The following is a 14,026-nucleotide window of genomic DNA, read 5'->3' as shown; positions in this document are numbered from 1 at the left end:
CTACATTGATTAAACAAACCCAACCCAAAACCAAATTAGTTGAACTATGTTTTCCAATGATGCACCCTAAATTGCTTCACCCAAACAAGTTAAGGAGAGTATATTACAGCCTAATCCCAACAAAGAATCAACACCAAATATCACTCAAGTCTTCAACTGAATTACTTACACAATACATTCCTAAGTTAGTAGTGGAACTAGCAATGCAAGAATCCTTTTGAAGATAGGAACCAACTCAAGAACTCTTTAAGACTGATCCTCAACCAGTGTCTGAACCATCAATCCATACATGGATGATTTCAAAAGGGTTGTGCGAAAATTTAACATTTATCTTGGGAGAAGTGTTTTTTAAATTATAAAATTTAAAATTTAGATGAAATTTAAACTAATCAATTCAAAGTTTCAAACTACAATAGTTTGAATCGGATGAAGTTAAAAATAAATAAATTTAAAATGATACAAATACAATGTCATAATCATTTAAATCAAATTGGATTAAGTTGAAAACTAAAATCAAAGCAATAAAACCTAAATCGTAGTAAGTTATTTTGATTTTATCCAATAAATCAAACTAAACCATTAAACACATTTAAAAAAAAAAATACTAGGAGACCATCATTTTTTTTTTAATTTATTGTCATGTTACTCATAAGCTTTATTTATTTGTAAATTTATATTGGTTAAGTTTTCTAATGTAACTTCTATTCTTTCTCAAAATCAAGTAGCTATCGTTCTTAAATTCATATAAATGTACTAATCTCTTAATTACAACTTTATATATAAGTAAAGAATTATGTTTTTCTGAAATAGCTTCTATAATGACCATATAAATTGTATCTATCTATCTTTAATTTTTATTATGTTTATTATTAGAAGCTTCATTTACAAATTACAACCTTCTTTTTTCTTTACAATATTATAGATCAAACCAAATTGTTAAACACATTTTTTTACCCGAATTGGAGTGGTGGATGAGGAGGGTGGCGGTGGTGGAGTTGAGAAGATATGGAATGGTGGGAGGTTCAGACATTGAGGAGGAGGAAGAAAAGGAAGAGGAGTAAAACAACATCATTTAGGCTCAAACAACAAAACGATGTCATTTAATCGTGCCATGTCATCTTTTCGGGACGAAAATGGATGAAGAAATCAACTTGAATTATGCTTTAATGTAACACCCTACTACACAGTGTTTTACGCTTAAGTCGTAGAATAGAGGTAGTGTGGTATTACGGACCTCTAAACAATAAAAATATACATATAATAATGAAAGAAATAATACACAAAGAGCCTTGAAACAAACAGGTAAAAAAAAATCGCAAAATGAAAAGCACAATGCTCAAGGAATATGATTACTTGCGTGCTAAGAAACCTAATAGGAAAAAGATTAAAGTAGACAAAAGAGTAAAGGAAAGCCAAGGAAAGTAGGAAACCGTATAACTAGCCCCTAACTCAGCCTGCGAAGCTAAGGCTGGCCGGACACCAAAGTACCAAAGTAAACTCCTATCTCTCCCTCAACCTCTAAGAGGAGCAGCATACATAAGTTACTTGGAGAGTAAGCTAAATACATATATACATATATACAACAGGAAACCAAAATACACCAAAGGACTACTTCGCTTCCCAGGATCCAGATGCCTAGCGAGGAGCCTCTCGACCTGCATCTGAAAAACAACAATACAATATGGAATGAGAGCCGGAGGTTCTCAGCATGGTAAAAGTGTCACGCGTATAATAAATAAGGTCCTGAGAATGTCATAGGCAATCCTAGAACTCCGTTATTCAGTTATCCAACTCAAGTACTAAACAGAAGCCATAAACAGGGGTAGGTATTCTAAATCTACCTAACTTACTCAAGTTCAATCTTAATCTAACATCCAACCATTTCTTCATCTCCTCCATCCCTCCATCATCCAAAATGCAACATAAACAAGCAACCAAACAAGTTCACACACAAGTAGTGAGCAGATAGTACAAATAGCAAGTAGAACAGATAGCAGGTGATATATATATATATATATATCAATTAGGCAAACCCAGGAAATGCATAGCAATCAAAACAAATAAATGCATATGATGCATGCCTGTCCTATGGCTGATGGGGCCCATCTGTCAACTATCCAGCCAACCCGACAAGTCCGAAAACCTTAGACTGTCCCCCGTAGCACATCCCCAAGAGTCTATGTATAGAGTTCACATTCAATCATCATATAATCACTCAATGGGGGCTATCCATACCCGAGAATTTATACGTGCCCGGTCACCCTTACGACGTAGGGTCAACAGAGTATCGAGATTCAACCTGGAATACGTGGTGGCGAGTCACGGTTTTTACCCAGGGAAACTCGTATCTCATATATCATTATTCATAATCCATAGAAATTATTATCAATACATCATCAAATATCAAGCCTTAGCATTAAACTTCGTCTTCTCGGACCCATGACTATCACTAAGACATCCTCGACACTCTATTTTCTTTTCTGCTTTTAATATAATAAATGAACTCGGAATTGGACAAACTTTATGTCCAGACGTTCATCTCAAAATAAGCTTTTTAACAAACAAAAATCACAATTTTCTAATTTAACTAGCCTCAGAAACAGAGGAGAAATGCTGACTCTGCAGTGCTTAGAAACCAGAAAATAGCAGCAGCATACGATATCTAAAATTCTATATAAAATTCAAATTAAATCCAATAGGCTTAAAAATTAATATGGTTCAACTTAACATATCCAGGTTTCTTTTAAAATTAGTTTCAGGTCAAAAACATTTTTAATGAAGCAGTTATGTAACTTGGAAGTTGAGTAACTTTCTGCAGAATTCTATTTTAAAAGCCAATGAACATGTCCTCTTCCAAGTCCCATAACTCACTCATTAAAACATGGACAGCTCTGAAATTTAAATCATAACTACTATGCATAATTAATTTTTACCTCCAATTGGTTGCACCTGAATATCCATCCATAATCAGAAGTTATAAACTCTCAAAGTTGCTGATCTAAGAAAACATAATCTGGCTTTTATTGTATAACGCACCGTATTTCAAAAATTCATATCTTTAAAACCACAAGTCCAACAATTCTGAAATTTTGCGAAGTTAAAATAATAGGACTAAAGCTTTATTTAAAATTGGTTTCATTTCAAAATTCATTTTAAAACATTCGCAGCAGAGCCAACAAGTTACTGCTATTCTAAAAATTATGCAGTAAAAATCAGATTCCACGACTACAATTTGAAAATTCACCATAAAACATATATTTAACGAAAAGATCCCAAATTCTCCATTTCAGTTCCAAATATTCCGAGGTTTAACTAGGACTTGGTTCCACACAATTCCAATCATCACAGAATTAGTTACAGCATATGCAATACCACCACAACATAACTCTACATCCATATTAACAAACACCAACCATAATCCATCATAAATAAATACAAGAGCATACCATTAATAACTTCCACACCTCATAATTTCAATATATATCCATCAACAAATCTATTTCAACAAAATTACAAGGCTAATCATTAAATACAACAAACAATTCAACTTATCCTATGGTTCCTCTAACCTAAGTTTTCACAACACCGTAAATATTAAACGTGCGAAACTTAAACCATACCTTGGCGATCACTTTGTATCACCCAAGGCATCCTCACAACACAAATCACAGCCCTTCCAAGCTCAATCAAAACAGTCCCAAAACAAGCCTTGACTACCAAAAAGCCTCCAAGTATTCCCAATTCAATTCCAATGCATATATACCCACTTAATCTACACCAAATACATATACATGTTCCAATTTCAATTTTCCCATTATAAATACAAGATTGAACTAGGGTTAGGGTGTTTTTACCATACCCATATGCTCAATAGCTTGATCCCACAAGTTCCGGAAGCTAACTTGAACCTAGAACACAAAAATTGGACAAGATTCACTATAGGTTTTCAATTTCACCAAAGAAAGAGGGGTAGAGATTCTGAACCAAATATGAGGCTTACCAGTGAAATTGTTCGGATAGAAAGGTAAAGCTCGACGCGCTGAGCGCGTGGCCGTGAACGGTGCGACGATCGGAGCCTGGACGGGGGAGTTTTGGTAGTGAGAAGGAAATGTGAGGGTTAGGGAAGCTCCTTCTCTTCCCAATCTGTTTGCAACGATGGTGAAGAATGAAGAAGAAGAAGCTGCTGCTTCTTTTTAATTATGAGTCCGTTTGGACCCACGGGTCCGATTTGGGCCCCGATTCAACCGGTTCGGCTCTTCCGGTCCGATTTTGGGTCATTTTTTCGAAATTGGTATCAAAATTCTCGTTTCGACGAGCTCTATCCTATTTTGATATTTGTTTTGAATTTTTAGCTTTCCTAATGAAAATTCAATTTATTAACTAATTATTTACCGATTTTAGCGGGGTTTACATCCTACCCACCTAATTAGGAATTTTGTCCCCAAAATTCAGAGTGAGTTACCTGAAAAGAGGTGTGGGTAGTCCTTCCGCATCTCTGATTCAAGCTCCCAGGTATGTTCTTCAATACCAGCCCGACTCCAAGCTACTTTCACCAAAGAAACTTCCTTTCCGCGTAGACGCTTGATGCTGGTATCATGAATCCTAACCGGAGTTATTGGAAGCGTCAAATCTTCTCTCACTTGGACTGATTCTGGTTCTAGGACATGACTAGGATCAAAAGTGTATTTGCGAAGCTGCGATACGTGGAACACGTCATGCAGGTTCGAAAGATGTGGTGGTAGCGTGATCCTATACGCCACTGGTCCAATCCTCTTCAGGATTTCAAACGGCCCAATGTAACGGGGATTTAACTTCTTGGTTTTCATGGACCTCCTTATTCCAGTGGTCAGAGTAACCTTCAGGAAGACGTGTTCTCCTTCCTCAAATTCTAAAGGCTTCCGTCTTCGGTCAGCATAGCTCTTCTGACGGCTTTGAGCTTCAAGCATTCGCCTCCGGATTCTCTTTATTTGCTCAGTGGTTTCATATACCATTTCAGGTCCTATCAAACTCTTTTCTCCTGCCTCATACCAACATAATGGAGACTGGCATTTTCTTCCATACAAAGCCTCATATGCAGCCATTCCAATACTCGCATGATAGCTATTGTTGTAAGCAAATTCTACCAAAGGCATATATCGATCCCAGCTCGTCGGTTGATTCAAAACACAAGCTCTTAACATGTTTTCCAAGGTTTGGATTGTTCTTTCTGATTGGCCATCCGTCTGAGGATGATAGGCAGTGCTTAAGCTTAATTGGGTGCCAAAAGCTCGTTGAAAAGCACCCCAGAACTGTGATGTAAAACGAGGATCTCTATCCGATACAATTGTGAAAGGTACGCCATGTAATCTCACAATCTCCTTTATGTATAAGCGCGCCAACTCCTCCATAGTACAACTTATACGAATAGCCAGAAAATGAGCTGACTTGGTCATTTGGTCTATAACCACCCAAATAGCATCACAACCTGTCTGAGTCCTTGGTAAGCCTAATACAAAATCCATAGCAATACTCTCCCATTTCCACTGTGGGATTTCCAAAGGTTGAAGGGTTCCTGCTGGCCTTTGGTGTTCAATCTTGACTTTCTGACAAGTTAGGCATTTGGAAACATGTAACGCCACATCCTTTTTCATTCCTGGCCACCAGAACATCATCTTGAGGTCTTGGTACATCTTGGTGCTTCCAGGATGAATGGAAAACCTGCTCTTGTGAGCTTCCTCCAATATGCTCTGTCACAAATCCCCGATATCTGGCACAATTATCTGGCCCTTGAACCTCCACAACCCATCTTTATCTTCTGACACTTTACATTGCTTGCCTTTCTCAATCGCCGGCAAAATCTTGTACAATTCTTGGTCATTCTGATGAGCCTTTACTAGTTCAGCCTTGAAGTCACTTGAGATCTGTAACTGGCTTAGGCATAAAGTCCCAAACTCTTCTCTGATTCCCAGTTTTAATCCTTGAAAGGCTCTCAACAAATCTTCCTCCCTTAGCATCATCCAAGCAGCACATAAGGATTTCTTACTCAAAGCATCTGCCACCACATTTGCCTTTCCCGGATGGTAGTTTAGCTCGAAGTCATAATCCTTCAGGAGTTCCATCCACCTCCTCTGATGCATATTCAATTCTTTTTGTTCAAACAGGTACTTCAGACTCTTATGGTCTGAGAAGACTTAAAATTTCACTCCATAGAGATAATGCCTCCAAATCTTCAGGGCGAAGACAATGGATGCAAGTTCCAAATCATGAGTTGGATGGTTTCTTTCATGTGGCCTTAGCTGACGTGAGGCATAAGCTACAACCTTATGATGCTGCATCAACACGCATCTCAAACCTTTCAAGGACGCATCACAATACACCTCGAATGCTTCTCTCGGCTTAGGCAACACTAATACAGGGGCGGTAGTCAATCTCTGTTTTAAGGCAAGGAAACTCTCCTCGCACTCGGGAATCCATACAAAAGGAACATCCTTCCTGGTCAGCTTGGTCAAAGGCAAAGCAAGCTATGAAAATCCTTTGATGAACCTTCGATAATAACATGCCAAGCCTAAGAAACTCCTGATTTCCGTCACTGAAGTTGGCCACTCCCAATTCATCACCGCCTCAACCTTAGCAGGATCCACTGCTATTCCTTGCTTACTCACCACATGACCAAGAAATTTCACCTCAGACTTCTAAAACTCACACTTGGATAGCTTGGCATACAACTTCCTATCCTTTAAAATTTGTAGCATTGTTCGCAAGTGTTCTGCATGTTCATCCTCGGTCTTAGAATAGATAAGAATGTCGTCAATAAACACAACAATAAACTTATCCAGATATGGATAAAAAAATTCTGTTCATGTAATCCATGAATATCGCTGGAGCATTAGTTAGTCCAAAGGACATCACGGTATATTCATAGTGGCCATAGCGCGTTCTAAAGGCAGTTTTAGGAATATCATCATCTCTGACCCTTATCTGGTGGTATCCGGATCGTAGATCAATCTTAGAGAACACACCGGCTCCCTGTAATTGGTCCATCAGGTCATCAATCCTTGGCAACGGGTATTTATTCTTCATTGTAACCTTATTCAGCTGCCTATAGTCAACACATAAGCGCATACTTCCATCTTTCTTCTTCACCAGTAATACCAGCGCACCCCACAGTGATACACTTGGTCGGATAAAATTCTTACCCAACAGATCCTCCAGTTGAGACTTTAATTCGGCCATTTCTAGAGGCGACATCCTGTAAGGAGCACTCGAGATTGGTCCGGCCCCAGGTACTAAATCAATGGAAAACTCAACTTTCCGTTTTGGTGGAAATTCATCAATATCATCAGGGAACACCTCCGGGAACTCACATACAACCGGGATTTGTTCCAAGTTCTGATCATCACCCGAGACACCCGCAGCTAACAACAATATCCCCTTACATTCGGCCCCAGAACAGTTCACCGTCATGGAGTTCAAGTAATAGTTATTTACCACAATCGGCCCTTGAGTGCCTTCAGGCATGAAATACACTGCTTTCGTAGAGCAATCCAGTAAAACGCGATTCTTGGATAACCAGTCCAATCCCAAAATGAGATCGAGACCAGTCATTGGCAAACAAATTAAGTTATGCATGAAATCACGCCCTTGTATTCGAAAAGGAACTTAGGGGCACCCTAACCTAGTCACCATAGCCTCGTGGGTGGCATTATATACCTTTAAATCATATCCCAATACTACTATTTTTAATCCTAACTCATGAGCCTTCTCAAATGCAATAAAAGTATGTGAAGCTCCAGAATCAAACAAATCATTCAAAGTTTTACCCGCCATTTCACAGTTACCTCTGATCAATGCCTCTGACCCCTCAGCGCCTATTGAAGAAGTAGTGTATACTCTTCCTGATTGCTGCACTCTGCCTGTCTCATACCTCTTCTTCTCTGGGCAACTACTAGCCAAGTGTCCTGGTTGCCCACAGGAGTAATAGACTCCAGTCCCAAACTTGCATGGCCCAAAATGATACTTTCCACATCTATGGCAACTCATATCTTGCTGTGGCTGCTTCCCCTGTCTCCTTCCCTGATTAGCACTGGTATTAGGTCTCCTAGAGTTGCCTTGCCCCTGATTGTTCTGAGGGACATAGCCACCACGCTTGAACTGTCTACCTCTGGGTGCAAAGTTTCTCCCTGTGGTCTTTTGGAATGGCATCCTCAGACTCCCTTTTTCTGCTGCAGCCCTTCTGACACAATCCTCTGCCACCCTGCTCCTATTCACCAGATCAGAAAACACCCGAATCTGCATAGGCACCACAAAGCTCTGAATGTCACTCATAAGGCCTCCTTCATACTTTATACACTTCCATTCAACAAAGACCTCAGGAGCTCCCTGACAGATGCGTGAGAAATGGCACAATTCCTCAAATTTACTGGTGTACTCAGTAATAGTCATCTGGCCCTGTTTAAGTTGAAGCAGTTTGAGTTCTCTAGCATTTCTAACTGAAGTGGGAAAATATTTCTTGTAGAATTCCTCTCAGAACAACTCCCAAGATATCACAACTCCGTCAGGCTGTAGAATGTGCCTCATGCCCCGCCACCAGTGCTGAGCTTCACCATGCAACTGGTAGGTCCCAAACTCAATCCATTGTTCATCAGAAACCTGCTGAGCCTGTAATGCCTGCTCAATAGCCTGTATCCAGTTATCGGCATCAGTAGGATTCGTGGTCCCTCTGAAAGTTGGAGGGTGAACCTTCAGGAAGGAATGCAGTGACATTGGACCATTCTCATCATTATTGCCATTATTTCCATTATTAATTTGATTTCCTAAGGCTTCAGTTGTCGCTTGCATTGCTGTTGCCATATTGCCTAAGGCAGCCATGAAGTCTATAGGGTTAGGAGTATTTCCTGATGCTTCAGGCATAACATTGTCTATTCAGTCTCTACCTCCCCCGCGTCCGCGTTCGCAAGTAGACATCTGGTCCCTATACACACCAAACAAGTGATATCAAGTTGATCAGTCTCAATATCTCAAGTTCAGTGCTTTCAGTCCCAAATGTATGCTCATGAACGTTTATGCCACATATATCAATTAGATATCCTAATAGCACATAAACACATACACAGAGAATGCACAAAAGCACCATCAGTCCGTCCTCAGGCTCTATAGGAACGAACTGCTCTGATACCATAATATAACACCCTACTACACAGTGTTTTACGCTTAACTCGTAGAACAGAGGTAGTGTGGTATTACGGACCTCTAAACAGTAAAAATATACATATAATAATGAAAGAAATAATACACTACAAGCCTTGAAACAAACGGGTAAACAAAAATCGCAAAATGAAAAGCACAACGCTCAAGGAATAGGATTACTTGCGTGCTAAGAAACCTAATAGGAAAAAGACTAAAGTAAGCAAAAGAGTAAAGGAAAGCCAAGGAAACAGTATAACTAGCCCCTGAATCAACTTGCGAAGCTAAGGCTGGCCGGAGGATATATATATATATATGAACATACATAAGTATTCCCAAAATACACCAAAGTACCAAAGTAAACTCCTATCTCTCCCTCAACCTCTAAGAGGAGCAGCATACATAAGTTACATGGAGAGTAAGCTAAATACATATATACATATATACAACAATACAATATGGAATGAGAACCGAAGTTTCTCAGCATGGTAAAAGTGCCACATGTATAATAAATAAGGTCCTGAGAATGCCATAGCAATCCTAGAACTCCGTTATTCAGTTATCCAACTCAAGTACTAAACAGAAGCCATAAACAGGGGTAGGTATTCTAAATCTACCTAACTTGCTCAAGTTCAATCCTAATCTAACATCCAACCATTTCTTCATCTCCTCCATCCCTCCATCATCCAAAATGCAACATAAACAAGCAACCAAACAAGTTCACGCACAAGTAGTGAGTAGATAGTATAAATAGCAAGTAGAACAGATAGCAGGTGAGATATATATCAATTAGGCAAACCCAGGAAATGCATAGCAATCAAAACAAACAAATGCATATGATGCATGCCTGTCCTATGGCCGATGGGGCCCATCTGTCGGTTATCCAGCCAACTCGACAAGTCCAAAAACCTTAGACTGTCCCCCGTCGCGCATCCCCAAGAGTCTATGCATAGAGTTCACATTCAATAATCATATAATCACTCAATGGGGGCTATCCATACCCGAAAATTTATATGTGAACGGTCACCCTTACGACGTAGGGTCAACAGAGTATCGAGATTCAACCTGGAACACGTGATGGTGAGTCACAGTTTTTACCCAGGGAAACTCGTATCTCAGATATCATTATTCATAAGCCATAGCAATTATTATCGATACATCATCAAATATCAAGCCTTAGCGTTAAACTTTGTCTTCTCGGACCCATGACTATCACTAAGACATCCTTGACACTCTATTTTCTTTTCTGTTTTTAATATAACAAATGAACTCGGAATTGGACAAACTTTATGTCCAGACGTTCATCTCGAAATAAGCTTTCTAAAAATCAAAAATCACAATTTTCTGATTTAACTAGCCTTAGAAACAGAGGAGAAATACTGACTACTCTGCAGTGCTTAGAAACCAGAAAACAGCAGCAGCATACGATATCTAAAATTCCATATAAAATTCAAATTAAATCCAATAGCCTTAAAAATTAATATGGTTGAACTTAACATATCCAGGTTTCTTTTAAAATTTGTTTCAGGTCAAAACCATTTTTAATGAAGGAGTTATGTAACTTGGAATTTGAGTAACTTTTTGCAGAATTCTGTTTTAAAAGCCAATGAACATGTCCTCTTCCAAGTCCCATAACTCACTCATTAAAACATGGACAACCCTGAAATTTAAATCACAACTGCTAAGCATAATTAATTTTCACCTCCAATTAGTTGCATCTGAATATCCATCCATAATCAGAAGTTATAAACTCTCAAAGTTGCTGATCTAAGAAAACAGAATCTGGCTTTTATTGTATAACGCATCATATTTCAAAAATTCATATCTTTAAAACCACAAGTCCAATCATTCTCAAATTTTACGACGTTAAAATAATAGAACTAAAGCTTTATTTAAAATTGGTTTCATTTCAAAATTCATTTTGAAACATTCGCAGCAAAGCCAACAAGTTACTGCTATTCTAAAAATTATGCAATAAAAATCAAATTCCATGACTACAATTTGAAAATTCACCATAAAACATATATTTAACGAAAAGATCCCAAATTCTCCAGTTCAGTTCCAAATATTTCGAGGTTTAACCAGGACTTAGTTCCACGTAATTTCGATCATCACAGAATTAGTTACAGCATATGCAATACCACCACAACACAACTCTACATCTTTATTAACAAACACCAACCATAATCCATCATAAATAAATACAAGAGCATACCATTAATAACTTTCACACCTCATAATTCCAATATAGAGTAAAGTATCGTTTTTGTCTCCAACGTTTGGGGTAAATCCTATTTGTGTCCCTAACGTTTAAATCGTCCTATTTGTATCCCTAACGTTTGTAAAAGTGATTCAATGTTATCCTGCCGTCAATTATACATCATGAGCGCTTTAGTTTGAGTTTTAAAATTTTTTTCTTGAAGTTAGAATACAAATGTTTCTGATAGAATCGATTATCTACTCCGAAAAGTAGCTCATCAAATGTTAAAACTGATTCCTACAACATTTACATAATTCACTTTTCTAGGGATATAATTGAATCTAAACACAAATAGTGGGTATAATATTAAAATCGAACACATCCAAGTGAGACCTAATTGAGAATGAATACATCCAAGTGAGAATAATTGAAAAATATAATCTGATTTATTAGTATAATTGATAGTAGGATAACATTGAATCACTTTTATAAACGTTAAGGATACAAATAGGACGATTTAAACGTTAGGGATACAAATAGGACTTACCCCAAACGTTGGGGATAAAAACGATACTTTACTCTTCCAATATATATCCACCAACAAATCTATTCCAACAACATTACAAGGCTAATCATTAAATACAACAAACAATTCAACTTATCCTATGGTTCCTCTAACCTAAGTTTTCACAACACCGTAAATATTAAACGTGCGAAACTTAAACCATACCTTGGCGATCACTTTGTATCACCCAAGGCAGCCTCACAACACAAATCATAGCCCCTCCAAGCTCAATCAAAACAGCCCCAAAACAAGCCTTGACCACCAAAAAGTCTCCAAGTATTCCCAATTCAATTCCAATGCATATATACCCACTTAATCTACACCTAATATATATACATGTTCCAATTTCAATTTTCCCATTATAAATATAAGATTGAGCTAGGGTTAGGGTGTTCTTACCATACCCATATGCTCAATAGCTTGAGCCCACAAGTTTCGGAAGCTAACTTGAACCTAGAACACAAAAATTGGACAAGATTCACTATAGGTTTTCAATTTCACCAAAGAAAGAGGGGTAGAGATTATGAACCAAATATGAGGCTTACCAATAAAATTGTTCATATAGAAAGGTAAAGCTCGACGCGCTGAGCGCGTGGCCGCGAACGGTGCGACAATCGGAGCCCGGACGGGGGAGTTATGGTAGTGAGAAGGAAAGGTGAGGGTTAGGGAAGCTCCTTCTCTTCCCAATCTATTTGCAACGATGGTGAAGAATGAAAAAGAAGAAGCTGCTGCTTCTTTTTAATTATGGGTCCGGTTGGACCTACGGGCCCAGTTTGGGCCCCGGTTCAACCGGTTCGGTTTTTTCAGTCCGATTTTGGGCCAATTTTTCGAAATTGGTATCAAAATTCTCGTTTCGAGAGCTCTATCCTATTTTGATATTAGTTTTGTATTTTTAGCTTTCCTAATGAAAATTCAATTTATTAACTAATTATTTACCGATTTTAGCGGGGTTTACACTTAAAATTTCAGGGTACCATTTGGATCAATTAAAAATTAGAGAACTAAATTGAGTCGAAGTCAAATTTTAGGTGTAATTTTGAGTATTAACTCGTAAGACACTTCTCTCCTATACTGAATGCTTCCTTATTCACTCTAATTCTACGCCTCCCTCAGTTCACGTTAAAATCCAGAGAAAGCCTATCGCAGTAGCATTAGACACAATAGAAAAAAGACTGAAGCAGATTTTTGTTTATTCCATCGAGCTAAAGCAAGAGAGAAAAACTAACAGTAAAGTCCGGAGTTGGATTCGAAGCTACGAGTGACCAAATTACGACGTCAATTACATCAAACCTTTTGAAGCACCAGTAGAGGTAAATTTTAGAGAAACTCCAACAGATGATTTTTCAAACATTCCATTTTCACTTTTTCTGTTAAAACGGGGACCAACTGTTGGAAGAGAGAGATGGACCGTCTCCACAATCCACACGCATTTCGAGAGAAAAAAATTTTTCTTTAAAAAAATTTTGAATGTCCAATAATAACTTGTCACATGACAAGTTATTTTAAAAATAAATAATTATTAAATCATAATTAATATAAATAATTATATTAAATTAATATTGAACATTGTTTATATTATTATATTAAATTATAATTAATTAAAGATTTAATTATTTTGTTGGTCCCTATAGTTTTATTAAATTTTTAATTAGGTTTTTATACTTTTTTTTTCTTTTCAATTGAGTCCTCGCACTACTTTTAATTTTGTAATTAGGTCCTTTTCATACGAAAAACATTAAAATTCACAAAATTTTCTCCCAAAATACATGCGATCAAAGATCTAGTTAGGTTTTTAATTATGAATGCCTTTAATTTGCGAAGAAATATTCAGTTGATTCTAACATTTTTTACACTAAAAAAGAATATAATTATAAAATTAAAAGTAGTGTAAGGATCTAATTGAAAGTAAAAAAGTACAGGAACCTATTTAAAAATTTGGTGAAACTATAGAAACCAATAGAATAATTAAACCTTAATTAAATTTATTTACATAAAATTAAATTTAATTTTTACACATTACAAAATAATTTTTGGTTAAGTTGTTTATTTTTATTTATAAAATTTAAAATACTAACCAAATTTAAGTTATCTATTTTGAC

At 37.3% G+C, this 14,026-nt stretch overlaps 1 protein-coding gene across 1 annotated transcript; it reads right to left on the bottom strand.

The window, feature by feature from the left end:
- On the bottom strand, positions 7,639-8,421 carry LOC110264403. Its single transcript, XM_021106455.1, has one exon. It carries the CDS (start codon positions 8,419-8,421, stop codon positions 7,639-7,641), a length of 783 nt encoding a protein of 260 aa, XP_020962114.1.

This window comes from Arachis ipaensis, chromosome B01 (genome assembly GCF_000816755.2).
Source record: "Arachis ipaensis cultivar K30076 chromosome B01, Araip1.1, whole genome shotgun sequence".
NCBI classification, from domain to species: domain Eukaryota; kingdom Viridiplantae; phylum Streptophyta; class Magnoliopsida; order Fabales; family Fabaceae; genus Arachis; species Arachis ipaensis.
Note: the sequence above shows the minus strand (reverse complement) of the source record. Positions and strands in the feature narration are given on the sequence as shown.

Excerpts from the sequence above, each read along its gene's own strand:
- LOC110264403 (XM_021106455.1), bottom strand. The coding sequence starts at position 8,421 with ATGACTATTACTGAGTACACCAGTAAATTTGAGGAATTGTGCCATTTC.